At 31.3% G+C, this 21,195-nt stretch overlaps 2 protein-coding genes across 4 annotated transcripts; both read right to left on the bottom strand.

Moving 5' to 3' along the window:
* Nucleotides 1-4,763: 4,763 nt before the first annotated feature.
* LOC146909463 (protein DETOXIFICATION 21-like) lies at nt 4,764-9,239 on the bottom strand. Of its 2 annotated transcripts, XM_085728026.1 has the most exons (8): nt 8,930-9,238; nt 7,981-8,519; nt 7,433-7,519; nt 7,240-7,296; nt 6,759-6,997; nt 5,603-5,721; nt 5,246-5,332; nt 4,764-5,166 (listed from the first exon to the last, which is right to left on the bottom strand). In XM_085728026.1, exons 1-8 carry the CDS (start codon nt 9,185-9,187, stop codon nt 5,083-5,085), a joined length of 1,470 nt encoding a protein of 489 aa, XP_085584152.1. In that variant the 5' UTR covers nt 9,188-9,238; the 3' UTR covers nt 4,764-5,082. The 2 variants fall into 2 exon arrangements, with proteins under 2 accessions (XP_085584152.1, XP_085584153.1); XM_085728027.1 differs by lacking the exon at nt 5,246-5,332 and having other exon boundaries at nt 4,865-5,166; nt 8,930-9,239.
* A 1,646-nt stretch (nt 9,240-10,885) lies between these two features.
* On the bottom strand, nt 10,886-15,307 carry EMB1241 (Co-chaperone GrpE family protein). Of its 2 annotated transcripts, none has more exons than XM_085728025.1 (3): nt 14,997-15,307; nt 12,404-12,922; nt 10,886-11,993 (listed from the first exon to the last, which is right to left on the bottom strand). In XM_085728025.1, the coding sequence occupies exons 1-3, from the start codon at nt 15,243-15,245 to the stop codon at nt 11,889-11,891; spliced, it is 873 nt and encodes a 290-aa protein (XP_085584151.1). In that variant the 5' UTR covers nt 15,246-15,307; the 3' UTR covers nt 10,886-11,888. The 2 variants fall into 2 exon arrangements, with proteins under 2 accessions (XP_085584151.1, XP_085584150.1); XM_085728024.1 differs by having other exon boundaries at nt 10,886-11,565.
* Nucleotides 15,308-21,195: the final 5,888 nt, after the last annotated feature.

The raw sequence follows: 21,195 nt of genomic DNA, 5'->3' as shown, positions 1-21,195 counted from the left end.
TTTTTACTTTTTAGGTTCATTCACTAAATGATGTATGTGGTCTATAATATGGGCTACATACATCATTTATTGAATGAATATAAAAAGTGAAAAGTTGCTTACATTTGAGACCGGAGGGAGTACGATGCTACAATCGTTTTCTCCTCAATTCCAATTCCTCAATTGACTTAAACCATTATTCCTCAATTCATATTCTTTTCGGTGCTATAATCATTATGCTACAATCCTTATTGTAACATAATCAATTCCTGTTACAGAAAAATTAATATGGAATTAGATTGGTGAATTTTCCCATCCATATGAATACACAATGCCGAAGATAATTGAAAAAAGATGCTGAAGAGAATTTTAAGATGTTGAAGAGAATTGAAAAAAGATATTGAGGTGGAGAAAGCGCTTCATATGGATGGAAAAATTCCTTGGTGAATTAAGTTCCTTAGTTTCAACGGTGACTGCCATCTATGTTGGGAACAGAAATCTGTATATTATTAAACGTGAGTTAACTCAGGTTGGAATTTTTTTAAAATTTACATTAGCGTGAGTTAACTCACGCTGCGTGTTTTAACTCACGTTGGAATTTTTTTAAATTTACACTAGCGTGAGTTAACTCTCGCTGCGTGTTTTAACTCACGCAAAGTTAAAACTAGTGTGAGTTAACATGCGTAGAGGTATTTTGGTCATTTACTTTGGGAATGAGCAAAAACGTTTGGGTAAAGAGCAGAATTCTTGTAAAAAGGGGAAGGACATTAGGCCTTTTTTTAAGATCCCCAAAAATCCTATGGAGAATAAACAAATAGTTCCACTTCTGGTGGAGATATCCATTTGTTGCTTAATGCCTACAGACTCTAGAAAGAAAAGAATAATATGATGGCATGCATCTTATCAAAGAGATCTTGCATAAATTCCCATGATGCAACACAAGTGGTTGTTATTCTTATTCCAATAGTTCGTTGCATCCAATTCGCATCATGCCATAAATGATAAATTATAGTATGGAATTCTGACAAATGCTACTTTGACAATGTGAAAAACGATCTCTTGCCCCCAAAAAAATTTGTTCATTTTCTCTTCAAATGGAAAAATGATCATTGTTACGACTAGGGCTGGCAATGAACCGAACCAACTCGAATATAGTTCGAAATTCGACTCGACAATTAATTCGTTGAACTTGGTTCATGAACCAAATGAGTTGAACTTGAGTTGAAAATTAAGTTCGTTAAATAAATGAGCCGAACTTGAGCTATATGTAGTTCGACTCGATTGGTTCATGAGTTGGCTCGATAATATATATATATATATATATATATATATATATATATATATATATATATATATGGGTGGGGATATTTTGACTCCAAGAGTAAGTGTAACATCTTACTCCAAATCTTGACCTTTAATTCTAATATTGGTTAATGGCTTAGATTAATTGATATGATAGGCTTTAATTCCATTTTCTATTGTAGTCAACACTTATCACCACAAAATAACAAAACAATAAATGTCTTTTAATTGCATGATTTTTTTTTCCTTCCATTGTTTTTTTTTTGTTTCACGCTTAAATATTTTTTGAGGGTTAAATTAAAATCCTTTCCTTGAAATAAAAATTTCAAGATTCACTCATTCTATTCTTCAAAAAAATTGCATAAGAAAAAAAAATTTGCATATATATTTTTACGCTAAAAGAATTTTTTTCTTCTCCCGTTGATTTTTTTTCTTCTCCCTTTACGTTTTTTTACGCTAAAAAAATTGCATATTTTTTTTAAAGAAAACAATTGTAAAATTCAAAGAATTGCATATTTATTCTTCTCCTGTTACTATTTTTTATACGACATATTTTTTTTGATTTCTTCATTATAATCCTGATCTTTTCTTATGTTTTTTGTAAACACATTTTTGTACTAATCTGTCACGAAAAAAAAAGACGATAGAGGAAGTAACCCTAATCTTTTCTTATATCTAATTCATTTACAATAATTGCATAAAAAAATAAATAAATTTGTGTATTTTACTGATAAACATTTTTGCCATGAAAGAGTTTTTAAGTTTTGCTCTTAACCCTCAAAAATTCTTTTTAGCGTGAAACAAAAAAAAATTAATGGAAGAAGAAAAAAAAAGCAATTAAAAGACATTTATTATTTTGTTATTTTGTGGTGATAAGTGTTGACTACAATAGAAAATGGAATTAAAGTCTATTACATCAATTAATCTAAGCCATTAACCAATATGGGAATTAAAGGTCAAGATTTGGAGTAAGATATTACACTTACTCTTGGAGTCAAAATATCCCCACCCTATATATATATATAAATATATATATCATAGTTTGGAAGTGAAAAAAGTATTTTGAGGATATTCTCAATTTTAATTGTTGAATTTTATTGGATTTTGTCTCTCTTATATGCACTAATTTGTTGCTCTAGGGTAAATTCAAATGATAATTTTAAGTCTTTTCTAATTAATAATAAATTACACGCCAACATAAAAAAGAAATATACCCAAGAACTAACAATAATAAAATAAGAGTAGTCTCATTTAATAATAAAAAATGGTGAAAAAAAGTTTCACATTGAAAGTCAACAACATAACATTTTCAATAGTCTAAGCTTTTGCATAAGTTAAAATAGTCCCACATCGGTGGGTTTAAAACAATAAAGATGAGATTAGCTATATAAAAAGACGGAAGTGTGTGCAATGGAGCTTCATTGTACAAACACTCAACAGTGAAGCGCTATTTGGAACTGTTTTTGTATCTGCACAAATTTGTGCGCTATGACTTTTAGTTTATTTTAATATATACCTTTAAAAAAAAATTGAAAGCTCAAAATGTAAAAACAATGTTTTAAGTAAAAATGTTCGTGAACCTAACGAGTCGATCCGAACTGTTCGTAAATTTTAAACGAGCCGAACTCGAGCTTAACAAAAGGTTCGTATCGAACTCGAGTCGAGTTTTGAGCCGAACCAATTCTTATCGAGTCGAGTCGAGCTCAGTCGAGTTCGACTCGACTCGACTCATTTCCAGCCCTAGTTACGACTTATGATCGATCAATAATAAAAGTAAAACGTAATCATTCTTTCATGGAGTATTCTATTCTAGGATTTACAATACTCGTGAGCTATTTGACTGTTTGAATTGGCGTTTGCATCAAGTTTCTTGAATCCCAAAGAACTCTAATCGTGATTTTTGTGAAGCTACGATTGCAAGCTTCTATGTATTAGTGCGTTTGTGGCCATTTGGATGCAGTTCCAAACAAGGACTATATGGAATTAATCGTAGGATGGTCGTATTTTGTATCACTTTTGGTTATAAAATTATTTCATGTTTTAATTTATCTAAAAATATATATTAGATTATTTTTATTTCTTATTTTGAGGTAAACACTTTTCTTCAATTAATATATTAATACTCCCTCCATTTCAAAATGAGTGTCGCTTTAGGCAAAAAAAATTGTTTCAAAATTAGTGCCGCTTTCAGTTTTCAATGCAATAATAACTTTTTCTTTTCAATTGTACCCTCCAATTAATACTCTGCACACTACTTCCAAAGTTTTACTTTTAAAACTAACCAATAGTTAATAAGGATAATTTGGTAAAATAACAATTCTCTTTCTCTTAATCATTGCATTTCTTAATATGTGTGTAAACACCTAAAACGACACTTATTTTGAAACGGATGGAGTATTAATATGTTAATTGAAGAAAAGTGTTTACCTCAAAATAAGAAATAAAAATAATCTAATATATATTTTTAGATAAATTAAAACATGATAGTAGGTATTATGATCTTTTCACTCAAAAAGCAGCAATCTGCCCACTTTCCGTCCTCAAACTTGCGGAAAGTTTTTGAGCGTGGGTCCCACCTCAAAACTTTCTTTCCCTACCCTTTCTTTGTCCTGCCAAACGGTGGAAAGTACTGTAGCCACTCACTTTCTTTCTCTATCCAATTTCTTTCCCTTATCTTTCCATGGATCCAAACATACCCTTAGTCTTGATTGTACTTGCACTGCAGATTCTAAAGTCAACACCGCAATGACTTAAGAGAAGAGAGAAAGTAAATGAGAGTTTAGAAATTTATGAGACAAACTTTATAAACATAGTTAATAATGACTTAGGACAAGCTTTAGAAGCATATAGTTTTGGTCTGAGTACAACCGTACAACTAAATGAAACATATGAAATGTAATGTAAGTTTCAGAATGCAAAGAACATTGAGAAATAGATCCCATGTAGTACTACACATTGCAGTGGCTGCAGAACCACTGGATCAATGTTTCGAAACATTGCAGCAAGTGAACATGCTTCAATTTGAATCAATTGATACAAATAATTTTAAAGTAAACTACGATTAATTAAAAAAGTGGTAACTATAATTTTGCTAACATCTAGTTTGGAGGAAAAAAAGGTCTTGCTAATTTAAAATTCGGCTGAAAGATAAATAACATCTCACCAAAATACTTGTTAAAAATTTATTCATGTTGAAGTAAGGTTTAGGGGAACCTTACAGTCAAATGAACCATAATCGAATTGAAAACAATGAAATAAGAGATAAGCGGATCTTTCTTAAGTCCACTAAAGTTTAAGTCCACTAGAGTTCATGCAGGTCGTGGAAGTGTTAAGTGGCGGAGCTAGAAAAAAAAAGTTAGGGTGGGCCATTAAAATTAACTGTTGAAAAATTGTTTAAAGCCTCGCAAAATAAACCTATAATTGAATTATTTAAATTTTTCGGGTGGACCACTACATCACTTTGCGGGAATTTGGATCAACCGAAACATAAAACCGACATAAAATTGTATAAAAGCTCGCAAAATAGACCTATAATTGAATTATTTAAATTTTTCGGGTGGGCCACTACATCACTTTGCGGGAATTTGGATCAACCGAAATCTAAAACCGACACAAAATTGTATAAAATCTCGTAAAATAGACCTATAATCGTTGATTTTTTAAATTTTGGAGGTGGGCCACCTCAGCCCATGAAGGGCTCCACCACTGTGTTAGGGTCGGTTAAAAGCATGTGGTAATAGAATTTCTTCCGTTCCGTGAGTTTTACTTCTCATATCTCTCTCTTTTCACTCTTGATATTCTTTAGCTAGATACCCTTGATGTGTTGTTTGATTCCTCTTTCTCCACTACAGTCCATTTATTAACACGATTTCGAGCAATCTCAACCTGTAAAATCCATATGTAATTTTTAGAAACGAATATCAATTTCACGGTTAAAGACAATAGTAACAACTTAATTGATTACCTGCTTGTGCCAGTCAGTTTTAAATGTGATTATCATAAGCATTATGGTTTGAACAAAAATTCCAAACAACATTCCAATCCAAACACCCTGCAAAAGTGACCTAATTTTAGAACCAACAATATCTCTTTAATCAAGATTTGATATGAGGCGCACTAATTTCCCTTTAAATTATGTGGATCCTATATATTTTCTATTTGGTGGTAGATATATTTTCAAAGTGAGGAACCCACATAGTTTACTAAATTAAAATAATGTAGTGCAATAAAAAATATATTGGTAAATATATAGCCTAATTAATATTTTACTCTTCACGTTTGAGCAACTTAACTTTTTTCATGTAAATGATAAATTAATTACCTTAACTTGTAAATGGAGAAGATTACCAAGCATAACTCCAATAGGAATCCCAATTAGGTAATAGGAGCCAATGTTTACATATGCTGCAACGCTTTGCCAGCCAGCTCCAACAGCAACTCCTGTACTCAACAACATAATTATTTAGCAGGTAACCAAATAATCTAATTAGGTATTCACATCTCATTTATGATATTAACGGAAATGATTCTCGAACACAAAACCCGACATCAACACTACATGTTTATGTCCTTCGGAAAAAGAAAAAAACTACATGTATATGTGATTTCAAACCTTTATATATAAGATATATGTAACTCATATACCTAATAAAGGTTGGAAATAAGTATCAAAATACCTTCATTCACATATTGTTAGGTTGGAAATCATAATAATGGTTGTCCAACTCATCCTTTATTCGGATATTGTTTACATCAACTGACAATATCAATATTGGTAGGTCGGACATCTTCGTTCGGATTTGAACTTGAAACCTTACAATTGTGGGCGTAAATTGTAGATGATCTTTGTCATTTCATCTATTGACCAAAAAATAATAATAAAGTGGTGGACGTCAATGCTAGTCAACACAAAAGCACAACGGCCAACGACAGCAGTCTGCAACGGTGCTCTAGTGGCCCATGAAGGAGTTCAGTGCGTTTAAAGCGACTCCACAGCAGCAGTCAATGGAGCTCCAATGTTGATAGCCATTGACCCCCCACCATCTTTTTTTTAATTAAGTCCTCAATCTTTCACATACACCTCTAATAGTATCTTTAAGATTTTAGATGGTGATATGGATCCATTGGGAGGATAAATTTAATTTTTAAAAAAATATAAAGGAGCAAAATGTGCATGTGAGGTGCATGAGAAAACTTTGATTTATAACATGTTTATCTGACTATTAAGTTTACGCGCAATATAGTATATGAGAAAATATGTCTTGTACAATTAACTATCAAATTGATTCCAACATTATTTTGTTTTATCTCTCTAAGTGGTTCCAACACCACACACATTCAAGTTGTATTTTATATCATGTTAGATATGATGTCCGACTATAGTGTGTCTAAATAACATGCCTCTAATATTATAAGACTAAAATTGAAGTTCAAGATATATGTAATTGAACCAATGAACAAAAACAATATTTATTTACCAGATAGCACAGGTTGAACACTGTTCAACAATATGGATATTGACAACAAAGGTGATAAATCACCAACTGCTTTAGCCACATCTGGGTCTGGGGTGAAAATGTAAGCAAGTCTTTCCTTTAGAAATAGAAATATCAAGAATAGCACAAATCCTATGAAAAATGATGTAAGCACTGTTATCACAATGGAAAATTTTGCTGCCTTCGAATTCCCTCCTCCAAGTTCGTTTGCCACCCTAACACTGAAAAAAATACTAATGTAATTTAAAAGAAACTTCTCAATAAACTGTATTATAATTATAACTACATAAGAAAATAGTTAATGTCCATGATGTGCGTTAAGAAGAGTTTGACTTCGTAATTTCAAAAAACGGAGTTCAAATTATATTTATAAACAATGTTATTAAAATGATCATAATCGTCACTTTAATTAATAATAATTGTCCAATTATTTCTCTAAAAAAAAATGATCACAATGAAGTACCCAGCTGCAGCAAAGAAACCAAGGGCTATCATTGTTTCCAAGCCATTGATGTTGAGACTGCAAAATAAAAAGATAATTTGATTAAATCAACAGATTAGTTTAAATATTAAAAAGCATGGCGATTGTGTCCCTTGATACTAAATTTGAAGCAAAAGTAGAAGTAAGAATATGAATGAGAAATGAAATGTAGTACCATATGGATAGAGCATCAATGGAAATCTCAGCATTTTCCATGTTTCCTGTTAGAAGAATCAAAACTGTGTTGTACCATATTTCAAGACTGTAAAAGGAACCATAGATTTATGTTAGCTCAATGTCTCTTTTATTGCAACAATATTTTCGGTCTTTCACCATGCAATATAAAACTAATGATACAACTACACTATAAGGTAACATAGGCCGTTTCTGAGATTTTGGTGGCCTATGGCAAACCTACAATTTAGGTCTTAACTAATAAATATATATAAACATTGAACTTTATGCAAAAAAACTAAGCAAATTTTTTTAGGGTCTAATGGACCCCTAGAAAAAAAATTGGGACTCAATTATGGTACTAATTTTTTTGAGCCTAGGACGGTCGCCCTACCTCAAATACGGCCCATAGGTAACTATGAAGTAAAAAAAAAAACATATAGGTAATTATATTCATATCACATACTTTATGAGAAATAGCAACCAAAATTAATTACAAAGCAAAAGAAAATATCAGAAATTGATTACAAAAATTGATCAAACTCTTACCATAACATAACTCCAGAAGACAAAGAAAGCTTGATAACAGGCCAAAGATCTTTGAAGGCAAAAAATGAGAAACCCTTCCATGTATCAGGACATTTTGTCATGATAAAAACAAGCTGGCCCAAATTTGGTATCCAATAAGCCAAAAGGATTGATGTCATTGCACCATTAACCCCAAACTTGAACTTAACAGTTAAAAGCCATGACATAAAAACATGTATTGAAATTGAAACTGCTGCAAGGTAAGCAATAATCTTGTTCTTGCTTTGTGCTTGTAGGAACATTTGACAAGTGAATGAGACAGAGAAAGCAAATACTATACCTATTGACCATATAGAAATGCTTCCTGCAGCATGTGCAATACTTTTATCTTGGCCAAGTGTCTCTAAAATTGGAGAGGTAAAAATGTATATTGGAAGAAGAAAAATTGAGGTTATGAATAAAACTATCCATGATCTTTGAAGATATACTCCTAGCATATAATATTGTTTTGCTCCATATGCTTGTCCACATAGAGTTTCCAGTGCACTTGCCATGCCTAGCTATAATTTTCAATTTGCAAAAAACAAAATATTAAAAAAACAAACATAGATTTCACATCTTACATTTAGATTTTGTTTAGTGATAACGCACAAGTCACATCTAAATTGTCCAATAAATATCAAACGGTCCAAATTTCAATGTAAACTATAACTTTTTTTAAAATCTAAAACATTGTGCCTCAATGCATATTTATATGTGCACACACCCCAAATACATTCAAGATATAACTTAAAAAGCAAGATTTACAAAAATTGTCCGTGACTACAAATGTATTTATGTTTGCGCATCACGGTTTTTACGTCTATAGTATAACTGTGACTGAGGTCGCATCGGTACATATAATAGTACAAGTCATAACAAAAAGCAAGATTTTAAAAAGTTGTCCTTGACTATAAATGTATTGACTTACCAGAATACCATTTGCAAATCTGACTAAGACAGTCATAACAAGGGAATAAGCAGCTAACTCAGTTGAACCAATGTAACCAATGAAGGATTGAGTAACTATCATGATACCAAATGTTGAAAACCTAGTGAACATGGCAGGGCCTGCTACTATCCACAACTTCTTGCTTTCTTCCCATACCCTTTTCCTTAGTGGCTCTTCTTCCTCCTCTGAAGGGTTTTGATGCTGCAAAAGGTTCTTGTTTAGCTCTTCTGATCCCATTTCCACTTCTTCTAGCTACAGCTACTGTGAAGATGTAAATGGTTTAAATATTTTCATGTATGTTGCACACTTACGATATAAATAATTAAACCATTGGTTGGGCGTTGACCCTCTTTATAATAAAAAATAATAATATTGGTTGATATAAAAAGAATTTCACCTAAAAAAAATGTGGTGTAGACGTGCAGTGCATTAAGAGAATCTTTTTCAGATTTGCTATTTTACATTGGAATGCATACTTAAAGCGAATCTTTTTCAACAAGGATTTGAATTTGATATACTAAACATTTAAATGACATTGTATTTCACATTAAAGTTTTGATATCCAATACAAATTGGAGGGTTGTATGATTTCTTTACTATACTTTACTTATTTTTAAACTTTGATTTACTTAACCGGTAGGTTAACGCAAAAAAGTTTAAATATTCAATAATCATCTTTCAAAATTATAAACTCAGATCTACATAATTCCCACCTAGGGATCATCAGTTAAAAAAAATATCAAAATTATAAACGTGTTTTTCAATTTCTTCTTTTACTTTATAACTTTCATATTTCTCTTTTGTTTTTTTAACATATTCACCGAGTTAGGCTTGTAATAAATAGCAAGATGACAAGATAATAAGACATGTAATTGAACATTATTTTTCTAATTTTTGTCTTTTAAAAAAATATTTTTTTTCCTCTTTTTGGCACATTCACTGAATTTATCTAATAAGTAAGATATTGTCTACTCCTCCGTTTCAAAATGAGTGTCGTTTTAGGTTTTTACACACATATTAAGAAATGCAATGATTAAAAGAAAGAGAATGGTTATTTTACCAAATTATCATTATTAACTATTGGTTAGTTTTAAAAGTAATACTTTGCAAGTAGTGTGCAGAGTATTAATTGGAGGGTACAATTGAAAAGAAAAATTTATTATTGCATTGGAAACTGAAAGTGACATTCATTTTGAAACAATTTTTTTTTGTTAAAGTGACACTCATTTTGAAATGGAGGGAGTATAAGATATCAGCTCAGTTATAAGAATTTGAATTTATAACTTTAAGTAATGAAGTTTAAATACTTCGGAATACAATTATAAAATAATCATGAGTACCACTTTAATGAATCATAATGTTATGTCATCTTTAACTTATGTGTGTGTATTATACATTTGTAGAATCTATAAATTTACCTTTTAAAAATTAAGCTTCAAATGTAAAGAGGATGCTATGTCATCTTTAACCTATGTCTTTTGGATGCATATCATACATGGACCTGGATATTTGATGCAGTAGCAAATTCACAGGAGCAGTTGGTCAGCTGGCCTCCATTAAGCAGTGAAAAATAAAAGGATGACAAAAATGATACAATAGTTTATTTTCATTCTTATTTGCATATATGAGTATCATACACATGCATGAAGAGTGGTTAACGTGATTAATAAAGTAGTCAATGTGTTTAATAAAACTATGTTTCAAAAGAGGTTGAAACTTGGACCATGTGAAATGTATCATGAATGACGATATAAGATCATTTGTTTGCAAGAAGAAACTTTGAAGTCCTGTAAACTTTTCTTATTTTTATTGGTGAATGCATTTTCTTCTGTTATAAAAACTTGCTGAAAATTTATTTACGTTGACCCGATGATACATGCACTCCACCCCCAAGAAAAACAAAATAAACAAATCAATAATGTCGTGGCCCAAGTGTTGATGTTAAGCTGTGGATTAAAACTTTCAGAAATTATCTAAAAAAACCGTTGGAGTACATTAAGTAGAACTGCTTCTAGCTTAACCAAAGAATACATAATGTGTGCTGTGATGAAGAAATTATGAGATTATAATATAATCTTAATTTAAAAGTACACACTGATTCTCCTAACTCCAGGTGCCAAACACTTGATCAATTGCAACTCACTTGGGGTCCTTTCAGAAACATGGTACCTGAGAAAATTTAGTCATCTCTACCAAAGCAATGCAAGGGCATAAAAATCTGAAATCATAATTCAAAATCTCATAATACTAATTCCCCTTAAAAGGAAACTTGGCAGGAATATTTCTTGAGCAACTGTAACACCCATAATTACGTTCCTGGAGATTAAACTGATAGATATACTTGTACAAAACTGAATCCAGGCAAAGTTGTACTTTCAAGCGGACTCTGTTTCTGTGTTGCCATCATTCTCTTTACTGTCCTGGGAAGTTTCATTGGTGACTTGCTCTTCCTGTGGTGCTTCTTGTTCCGGCTTTGCAGGTCCTGGACCAGCTGATACCTTCACCATTGATGGACGTAAGAGGCGGTCACCAAGTTTAAAACCCTTTCTGAATTCTTGAAGTATGATGCCATCTTCAAATTCATCAGAATCCTCACGCATAATTGCTTCATGTAGCTTTTACAAGTAAAGTGAAAACATAGTTATCAGAAAAAAAATTATCAAGATTATCAATCTCCTATATCTTAAGAAACGTGTAAAAATATTGATGAAAAAAAGACCAAGCACCAAATGTTTCATTTGAGGCAGTAGCTGAGGCAAAACTGTGAGTCAAATCATTTTACAAGCATCCAACTGAAAATAATTCTTTAACTAAGAACATGTGTTCATATTCTTATACACATTTGTGAGACATTGCTACAAAGCCTACTTTTTCTCGACTCTGTGACACATTCTTAAACTCACCAAGTTGGCTCGAAACAATCGAGAATTGCTAAGAGTTAAAAGTGTTTCCAGGTCTTCAGGAAACCTGAAGAAACTTGATATAGTGTTTGAAAAAGTTCAGCAAGTACACGATTGAATTTCGAGCCAACTGGTTTGCGCCCCTGCATAAATCATAGATGACAGCATTATGCCAAAAATATAAACGAAAGAGGTCGGTCAAAATATTAAAACAAAGTTAAGAGATTTTTCAGAGAATGGGAAAACATATTGCAATAATTCAAAGATGACAAAAATTATACTTCATGAGGCAAAGAGAAAACTAGTGTAACTGTAAAGTGTCTACAAATAATCCACCAAAAACATTGACCGCCAACAATATTGAAAGACAGGTACTAAGACAATGTAAATATAAAAGGTTAAGTGCACTACTGCCATTTGCAAAAAAAGAAATTTATCAGCTTCATTACGGAAAAATCACTATCACCTGCATGATAATAAGATTTTCTCTATGTAGAAAGAAAGAAGGATATATTTGAACTCAACTATAAATTGAAATTCATGATTAACTTACCATTGGATCAAAGGGATTTCCAACCGTATCCACTGGCTCAACTCCAAGTGAGTTTAGAATTTCAATGAACTGCTTATATATGCTTTGATAGCTGTTGTTTATTTTCTCCTCCCCCTCTGTCTCCACCTTGATCTGAGCTTTAGCTCTCTCAAAATTATCCAATACAGGCAACAAACTCTCCACAACTTCCCCTTGAGCATTTGTGACCAGTGATAGGCGATCTCTGTCGGTTCTCTTCCGATAATTGTCAAAGTCTGCACCGATCCTTAGTTTTCGATCTTTTTCTATTGATAACTCTTCGGATAAGGAGGCTATTTTCCCTTCAAGACCTACTATCTCATCATCAATGGATTTTAATGATGATTCCAACTCAGCAACTTTGACTGCATCATTATTAGCTAGTGCTTCTTTGTATGACTGAAGTAATACTATCAGAGGTGAAGCAGGTACTTCACCAGCGTCGCTGACCTCATCATCACCTGTACTCTCCTCCACATCAGCAGCACCATCTGTAGAGTCCTGTTGAATTGGTGTACCAGCAAATTAACATAAACAAGGAACTATGATAAAACTTCAATTTCCACAAAAGAAATCATAAATAATAACAACAACAACAACAACACAAATAACTCCCTCAAAAAAAAAAAAAAACAACACAAATAACAACAACACCAACAACAATAATAATAGTAATAATAAAAACTTCAAATTATTGACCCAACTATTTCCTTTGTTTGAGTTACTCAAAATTCCATATAAAATTTAACAGTCACAAATAAGCTTTAACTAAGGCTTCATGCAATTTAAAATGTCTCTAAATTAGGAAGAACAAGATATACGATGATAGCGATAGTACTGCATATGCTAAAGAAGCGAATGATATACAAGCACAGTATTTTTGGCAAAAAAACAGAAAAGATATTGAGAGAGATGGAAATCAATTAAATTATATAGAGACAAAATAATACCAAACATCCTTATATACTTTCTTTCAAGGTTGTTAACAGGGTTCAAGTAAACTTATGGAGGGAGAGTAGCGTATATAGTGAAAGTGAAAATGAATATAACTATTTGGGGAATATTTATATTTCCAAAATCTTGTAATTTATATTTGTGGTTTCTGTTTATGGGCAATACTTTACCTTAGTATTATGTTAATTAATTGTTATAGTTATCTAGTACTTGTAAGCCCCCAAGGACTCGTGATGCTAATGGGCTGGCGTTGGTAATATGTGCTAAGGTTTACGATTCAGGAGTTGTTCCCTGGTAACTTGGTTTCTTTAAAGTTGTACCTAAAACTTTGTAGTTCTATAATTCCAATTTGGAATTTCTAGGAGATTGGATGCATCTTTGGATTAGCTTATTACAGGAAATAATCATGACTTTTTTTTGTCAGCTTCTCGAGAGGATTTTAGAAAAATAATTACAACAAAGAAAACAATAACTATCAAAGCCTTTTCCCATTAAATGGAGACTACAGATGAAACACTTACATAAATCAAACAATGACAGAAAGTTTTGTCATAATATTCAATCAAAAATCATGTATAACTATAAACAGTTTGAATTCAAAATCTTAATGGTTTAGACAACAGGTTTCAGTTCGAAAACAAAAATTATTTCTCCAAAAAGAAGCTCAAACAAGTGTGCACTACGTTGTAAGGTCATAGAGTCTGAAATGTCTTAGCTTGCACTATAAAAGCTGAATTGTCTTCTTTAGAGTACAGTTACACCAGAAAAAGGAGTCATTTTCATGTTAGACTCTTTCTCCGCCAGATCCTTCTCCACTCTTTGCTAGTAGTTAGTAACCTACCTGGACTCTACCCTTACATCACTTCTACACCCAATTCAAAATTTTAAACCATGTATTGCTCACAGACCCCTTACAATACAGGATAGCCAATGCAATAAAAACATAACAATACGAAAAAGACAAACCACCACTTCCACACGTTTTGTTAGTGATATAACTAATATATAAAGAAAGAGAGAGCAAATGACCAGAAAAACAAATTCCCCTTCGATTTTAATTTTTCCGATTCCCATTTTCTGTTTTAATTACAAAAATCTCTTCTGGCATCCAATTTGTTTCTTGCTCTCAAAGGTTTGTACAAACAATAGCAAAAAATACAGAAAACAAATTGTAATTCGTTAGTTCTAAATTGCAGTATGCAACTGCAATTGCTCCCGTAACATAAAGGCTTTAGAGGTGTCTGCAACGGTGTCGCAACTGCAATTGCGGCTGCATCAGCTGCATTTCCCTACTATTTGTCGCAATATCAAAGTTCGCAGCTTAAAACTATGTTTGAAAACAAGTGTTACGTCTGTAATTAAACTGAAAACAAATGAAAAATGTTGTGAATCCTCCAAACAAATACAAAACTACTGAAAACAGAACCAAAGCTTAACCTAATAGTTGATTCTGTAGCAGAAACAAATACAACTTCGAAATTCGAATAAACCTTTTTCTAATTAACAACTATGCACACGAAAAACACAAATTTGAACAGCAATTTACAATCTAAAAGTAAAATTCAACTAAGCAGTGAACAAATTAAGTATTCACAAAACAAAAATACATTAGAAGACTTACCAGAACCTGAACCTCGGGTGAATCTTGAACTTGCGGTGCCTCGGTATCTCCGTCAAAAGCAAAAGGTACTAACTTGACGAACCGGGGAGTGGGAATTGAACCGAACCGGTGGGATTTAAGTGGTGAAGGTCTTCTTCTGGAGGATGCGACGGAAACGCGTGAGGTTCTGGAGTGATTGGAAGAGGTGGCGGCGGTGGTGAGAAGGGTTGGGGATGGCCGGAATGTGGGAGTTCGGAGGACGGTGGCCATCGGAAGAAGATAAGGGTAAGGTGGCGATTGGCGAATTGTGTTGAAGAGGAAATGAAATTGGTGGGAAATGAGGGTCGTTTGATGGGGTTTTATGTAGTCTAATCTAATGGTTGTGATTTTTCCACCAAAAACCCTTTAGAAAATTCTCGAAAATATATTTTGATTGAAAATAGTTACAACCGTTTGTAACCAAATCAATTAAGTTCGTTTGTGGACTTATCTCAGTTGCTAAGGACGATGTATAATATATACAATGTCTGAGTTCAAATCTCAGAAAGCACGGAAAAAAAAATCAATTAAGTTCATGTGGTTATGATCATGAAGAGTGGTTATGATCATGAAGAATCTAAGTTTATTATTTGGACTAGCGTGTCCGTCTTTCCGCTCTTTTTATTGGGCTAATTTTGAGAAAATTATTAACGGTGTTTTTTTTATTAAATTTTAATTTTGATTAAAAGTAAAAATATAAATGTTTTTTGCTTTCAAATTATAACAAATCAAACTAATCATGATTATCTATTTCAATGAAACCAACAATATAATAAAAAAAATATAATCTAAATTCTTATTTTTTAATGACATCAACAACAATCTTTATTATAGAAAAAAATTGTTGTTTAAGGATATAATTGGGATAATAAAAAAGTAAGCATATATATACTCATCTAGTTTGTTACATTTTTTAAATAATAAAGGAAAAAACTGGACATTTGTGTTTGTTACACTTTTATTTTAAATTTAAATTTATTCTTATCTATTTGTTACATATATTATTTATTTGTATTGAAAATTAAGGGTATTTTTGGAAAGAAAAAACCAACTCAAAAGTGCTGAAAGAGGTAGTTTTCTTTATATATAGTATAGATATAACAATTCTTGACCAGCGTAAAAAGAGATTTTAATAAACGGTATTCATTCATTTAAATTGATAAAGTACAACAATACAATAAGAATTCAAAATCGTTAAATACAAAAATAAAATAAATCTACGAACAAACACACATTCATGTTAATACCATAAAACGAAAGAGTTAAGCCTACAAATATGACTATATTCAAGTCTTGGAGTGCTCTTGTCTTCAGTTTGCAACATTGACGACGACAGGGTCATTGATTGAATCTGCACTTGTTCAAAGCTAATATTTCAACCTGAATCAAATAAACACTGCATTAAGATGGAAACTAAAAAACACAGCGTAAAAACGGGAAATTAAAACAAACACAATCATGCAAAGATGAGGAAATCACAAAAACAAACGAAAAAATTTGAAAATATGTGGAAATCGCTTAATTAACCTATGCAACCAGGAAGATTCAGGGATAGTTTTCAAAATTGACGTGAAAATTGATTTTAACCTAATAACATGTCACATTCAAAGATACATTTCGAATAAAGTTAACATTGTAAGGCTTTATAGAGTAAAGAGGAAGTGTGCGGCTTGCATGTCTGCCAACTCTACAAGTTGATTCCATTACGAGATGTCGACATGTGTTTTACATTCCATGTTTCAAAGCATGAAATAAACATCCACAACAACAACAACATGAACAAAACCAACAACAAGAACTACAATCATGTCGTTGCCTATGTACATATCAACTCTTTTGTAATCTGATAATGAAATTGTTTATCCCTCTCCAAAGATGAAAGAAGTTGTTACTAGTGCACAAACTATTGTCGAGAGTGATGGACTTTTACGTGGTTTGATCCAATGGTTGTAATTTTTTCAAAACAAAAAAACCTTTAGAAAATTTTTCAAAATATACTTATTGAAAATACACCGCTTGTAACCTAAACAATTAAGTTCAAGTGGTTAATGAAGTAGCAAAAAAGACTGTTAATATGAGTTCAATTTTTGGATATAACAATTCTTGGCCAATGTAAAAAGAGATTTATATTTCTAATGAATTACAATAAATCACATGTATGATTTTACAAGTAGATGATTAAATGAGTTTCATTAATGAATATGGCAACATATTATCTGATGCTAGAATAAAATAATTATAGACTAACTAATTAAATTTAAATGTTATTAATGATTTAATGGTTGTGATTAATTGATGGTGCAAGTTATTTTTCCCTCAAATGTGAATAAAACATAACATGACTTAAAACCTCAAGAGTATGATATGTTTGTCCATTGATGTAACTTTGAGTTAAAACCTCTAACATTTATTTTGAGACACTAGTACAACTATAATTTATTGAATTAATCTAAATTAGCAAAAACATGTCTTTTTGTTGAAAAAGCTTAACATTTCAAACTTTACCAATATCACAAGTCTTCTAAACTGGGTGTAGTTTTTCTCAATACACCTTACGATTCAAATAAAGGCCACAAAACAATCAAGTGTGTTCCATAACACTATTTGGTATGACACAACTAATGTCCAACCAATCAAACACTAGATTTCAAACATTATCGAAAATTGACAATTCACAAATAAATATTGAGACGTTTCATGTTTTTCACATCCAACAAAGAGAGAAACTTTTAATAAAACAAGTTTATTCTAAACAAAGTCACATCAAGAGATATTTCAATAATAGAATCCTCTGTTAACATATGATATGTTCTCTTGACTGACCCTCTTGGATATTGCCTCTTGAATATGAAGATTAATGTTATTCATATAGAAGCTCTAATTCGGTCTTTCTACAAAATATATAATAAAACATTATAATTTTCTAAAAAAAAATACAAAATCTTCTAAACAATAATATCAAAATAGATTTTTATCCATCAAAACCAATTTATTAGAAAACATAAGTTTCTTATTTTGATAATCTAAATAACTCAAACATGCAAAACCCTCACAGTTATTCTTCATAATTGTTTCATATGAGTTATGTTAGCAAAAAAAATCATGTTTAATAGACATTAGTTGCATAAAAAATAATGGAAACAACACAAGTAAAATTCTGAAAAATCAATGGATATCAAATGTCCTTGTTTGTTTGTTATACCCAAGTGACCACTAATTATAGTGATTTTCTTCATAACATTTAATTACATACTTATTTACAATAATAACTCTAATATCAAAACGATTATAAAATCATGCGAACAATTTGTTACTTGTGTTTTGCATAAGAATGGTTTAAAAATAAATTATTGAAGTTAGAACCGTTGTAGGTGGAGCTTCTTTGAGTAGTTTTAGTTTTACACATGATCACAAGTTCGATTGAATTTTTAAGAGGATGAAAAACTTATTTAACTATTTCTTTTTATAGTTGTTATTCTCACATTTAAAAATGGATTTATAGTTTTTAGCAAAGGCCGAAACCAATTTATTAAAAATAAAAAATAAAAGAAACATGTTTAAAAGACATTGGTAATGTGTAAACAAAATCCGAAATTTATTCCGACGGCGGCAGAGCTATGGAGGAAAATTTGGTTCCAGTTCCTATGAATGCAGTTGAAAGAAGTTCTCACGAATTTCATTTCAACTATGCATGCTGGACGACTCAATTTCGACGCATAATTCTCGTAGTTCAAATTAAAAATAGAAGGTTTCAAGTGTCAGTTTCAAACACCTAGGTCAAGCTGTTTTAGATATTTTATGATGTTATGAACGAGGATGACATCTTAAGGTTTGATGACTATCAAGGTTTGATTGAAATGTTGTACACGATAATGTGGTTAGGTGAGTATTATGTTGTTTGTTTGAGAGTCGATGATCATGTCGATTCTGTTGTAAGATGTTGTAACATTTTTTGTCGTGGCTTTTTTTCAGAGTTATGGACACGAGTGAACGAGATAGTAGAAGAGGAGGAGCAGGGGAAGAGAGACACACATGTCCAACATGTCGTTCTGTTCTGTTTTTCAGGTACCTCTATCTAAACTTAATTTTTTTGTCGTCAATGTCGAAATAGATTATTGATGGGATACGTCATATTATTGAAGGAGATGGAGCCATCAAAGATTATGGTGTTCCCATCATGTGAGGGTACGCTACTCTGTTTGCACAAAGCACTTACAACCTTGGAAATAGAATCAACATTGTGTCAACAGTTTAACGAGTTGCAACACCCAATGTTATATATGATTTCTTAGTTTCTCCAACCAACTGAGTCTTACTGATGGCTATTACTACCCTCCAACAAGAGATTACTTTGCCTCCGCATTCTTATCTTATTGTGCCAGAGGCAATGATTTTTGATGTAAAAAGCTACATTTTCAAAAACTTGAAGACTCAGAGATTTAATACTTTAGACATTACTATCTTAATTGTTGAGGGTACCATTGAGGAGTTGATTGCAATTGAACCACATTCCGCCTACCCATACAATAACTTTGATGAAAACAACAGGTTTGTTTGACCGGTGATCCATGATATAGAAAGAAAAGTTTTTCTTGTTCAGAATTCATCCAATTTTGTTGTTCTAGTGGAAGATGATGATTAGATAGAATAGTGGAGCACATATTTATTTAGTTCTTATTGTTTTGATTTTGGCTTGGCTGACTAACTTTTAGGATAATACAACTATTAAAAATTAAGGAATAAAAAAATAAAATTCTAGATAAGACTTTAGTTAGGGTTCTTATAGTGTATGAAGGTTGTATTACAGATTTCATTTTCAAATTCTTATCTTAATATGGTGTTATGCAAGCTATAATGTCCAATATGAGCTACATTTTTGTTCATTTAGGATGAAATATGGTTTTCCAAAACTTTTGAAAAAATTTATGTTCCAAAATCACCTTAGTATGTGGTTTGTGCATGTTTTCCATTTAGTTTAATTATATCATATTTAGAATCCTAGTTGAGTAATCTGATTTCCTAATTTTGAGTAATTGACCTGTGTTAAACTATAGAGAAACTGAGAGCATTGTAACTAACTTCTGAATCTCAAACTTTGTTTTTCATTGAATGAATTAGGAACAGTTACAAGGGGCTTTATATATGAGCCTGAGAGGTTACCTGCTATAGCAGGTTAACCTGAATCTAAACTGGCACATGCCAGTACAGATGCCAGCTGTGAATAGCTGGCTCTATTACAAGATTAACCCTAGATACAAGCTACTCAAGGCTAACCTATCTTATACACTTATAACCTGTGCATTCATACGGGTCGAGTAACATTGCAATAATTATATAAAAAATTGTTATATTGTTAAATTTTTGAAGATTATAAATGAAATTTTCATAATTCATGTAATATTTCTATAAAACTATGTCTTTTATGTACAAAAATCCATTTATTTTTATATGTAGAATAAATTTTGTATGCACTGATATTACAAATTTGATATGATAGAAGTAGAATAAATTTTGTATGTCCTGATATTAGAAAGTTGATATGATAGAATTTTGAAAAGTGAAGAAGACTATTAAATATTTTGTTATTTTATATGTAAAACACTATTAAATACTTACATCGCATCCATTACAAATTTAATGTGTTTATATATGCGGAACCAAATATTTATGTACCGATTAGATAAAATTTACGTGTTTATATTTGCTGCTCCCCAGTTGAAAATTTTACGTGTTTATATTTGCGGAAACAAAATTTTTATTTGTCGATATAAGAAAGTTGACATGATAAATTATGAAAATCCGTTGTTATTTTCAAAATATCAACATAATCTAGTATTTATATTAAATATATTTTTTATTTTATATGCAAAACACCATTAAATATTTCAAACGCGCCCATTGCGGGTTTTACATATTTATATCTACGGAAACAAATTTGTATGTATCGATATAAGAAAGTCGATACACCCGTTGCAAGTTTTATATGTTTATATCTTCGGAAACAAATTTTTATGTATAGATATGAGAAAATTTTGAAAATTCATGACTATTGTCAAACTATCAACATTAATCTAGTGTTTTATTATCATTTTTTATTTTACGTGCAAAACACCGTTAAATATTTGCATTATCCCCGTTGCATGTTTTATGTGTTTATATCGACGAAAACAAATATTTTTTA

Source organism: Medicago sativa, chromosome 7 (genome assembly GCF_051527215.1).
Source record: "Medicago sativa cultivar Bolivia chromosome 7, Bolivia_mono, whole genome shotgun sequence".
NCBI classification, from domain to species: domain Eukaryota; kingdom Viridiplantae; phylum Streptophyta; class Magnoliopsida; order Fabales; family Fabaceae; genus Medicago; species Medicago sativa.
This window is presented reverse-complemented; position numbering and strand designations above follow the sequence as displayed.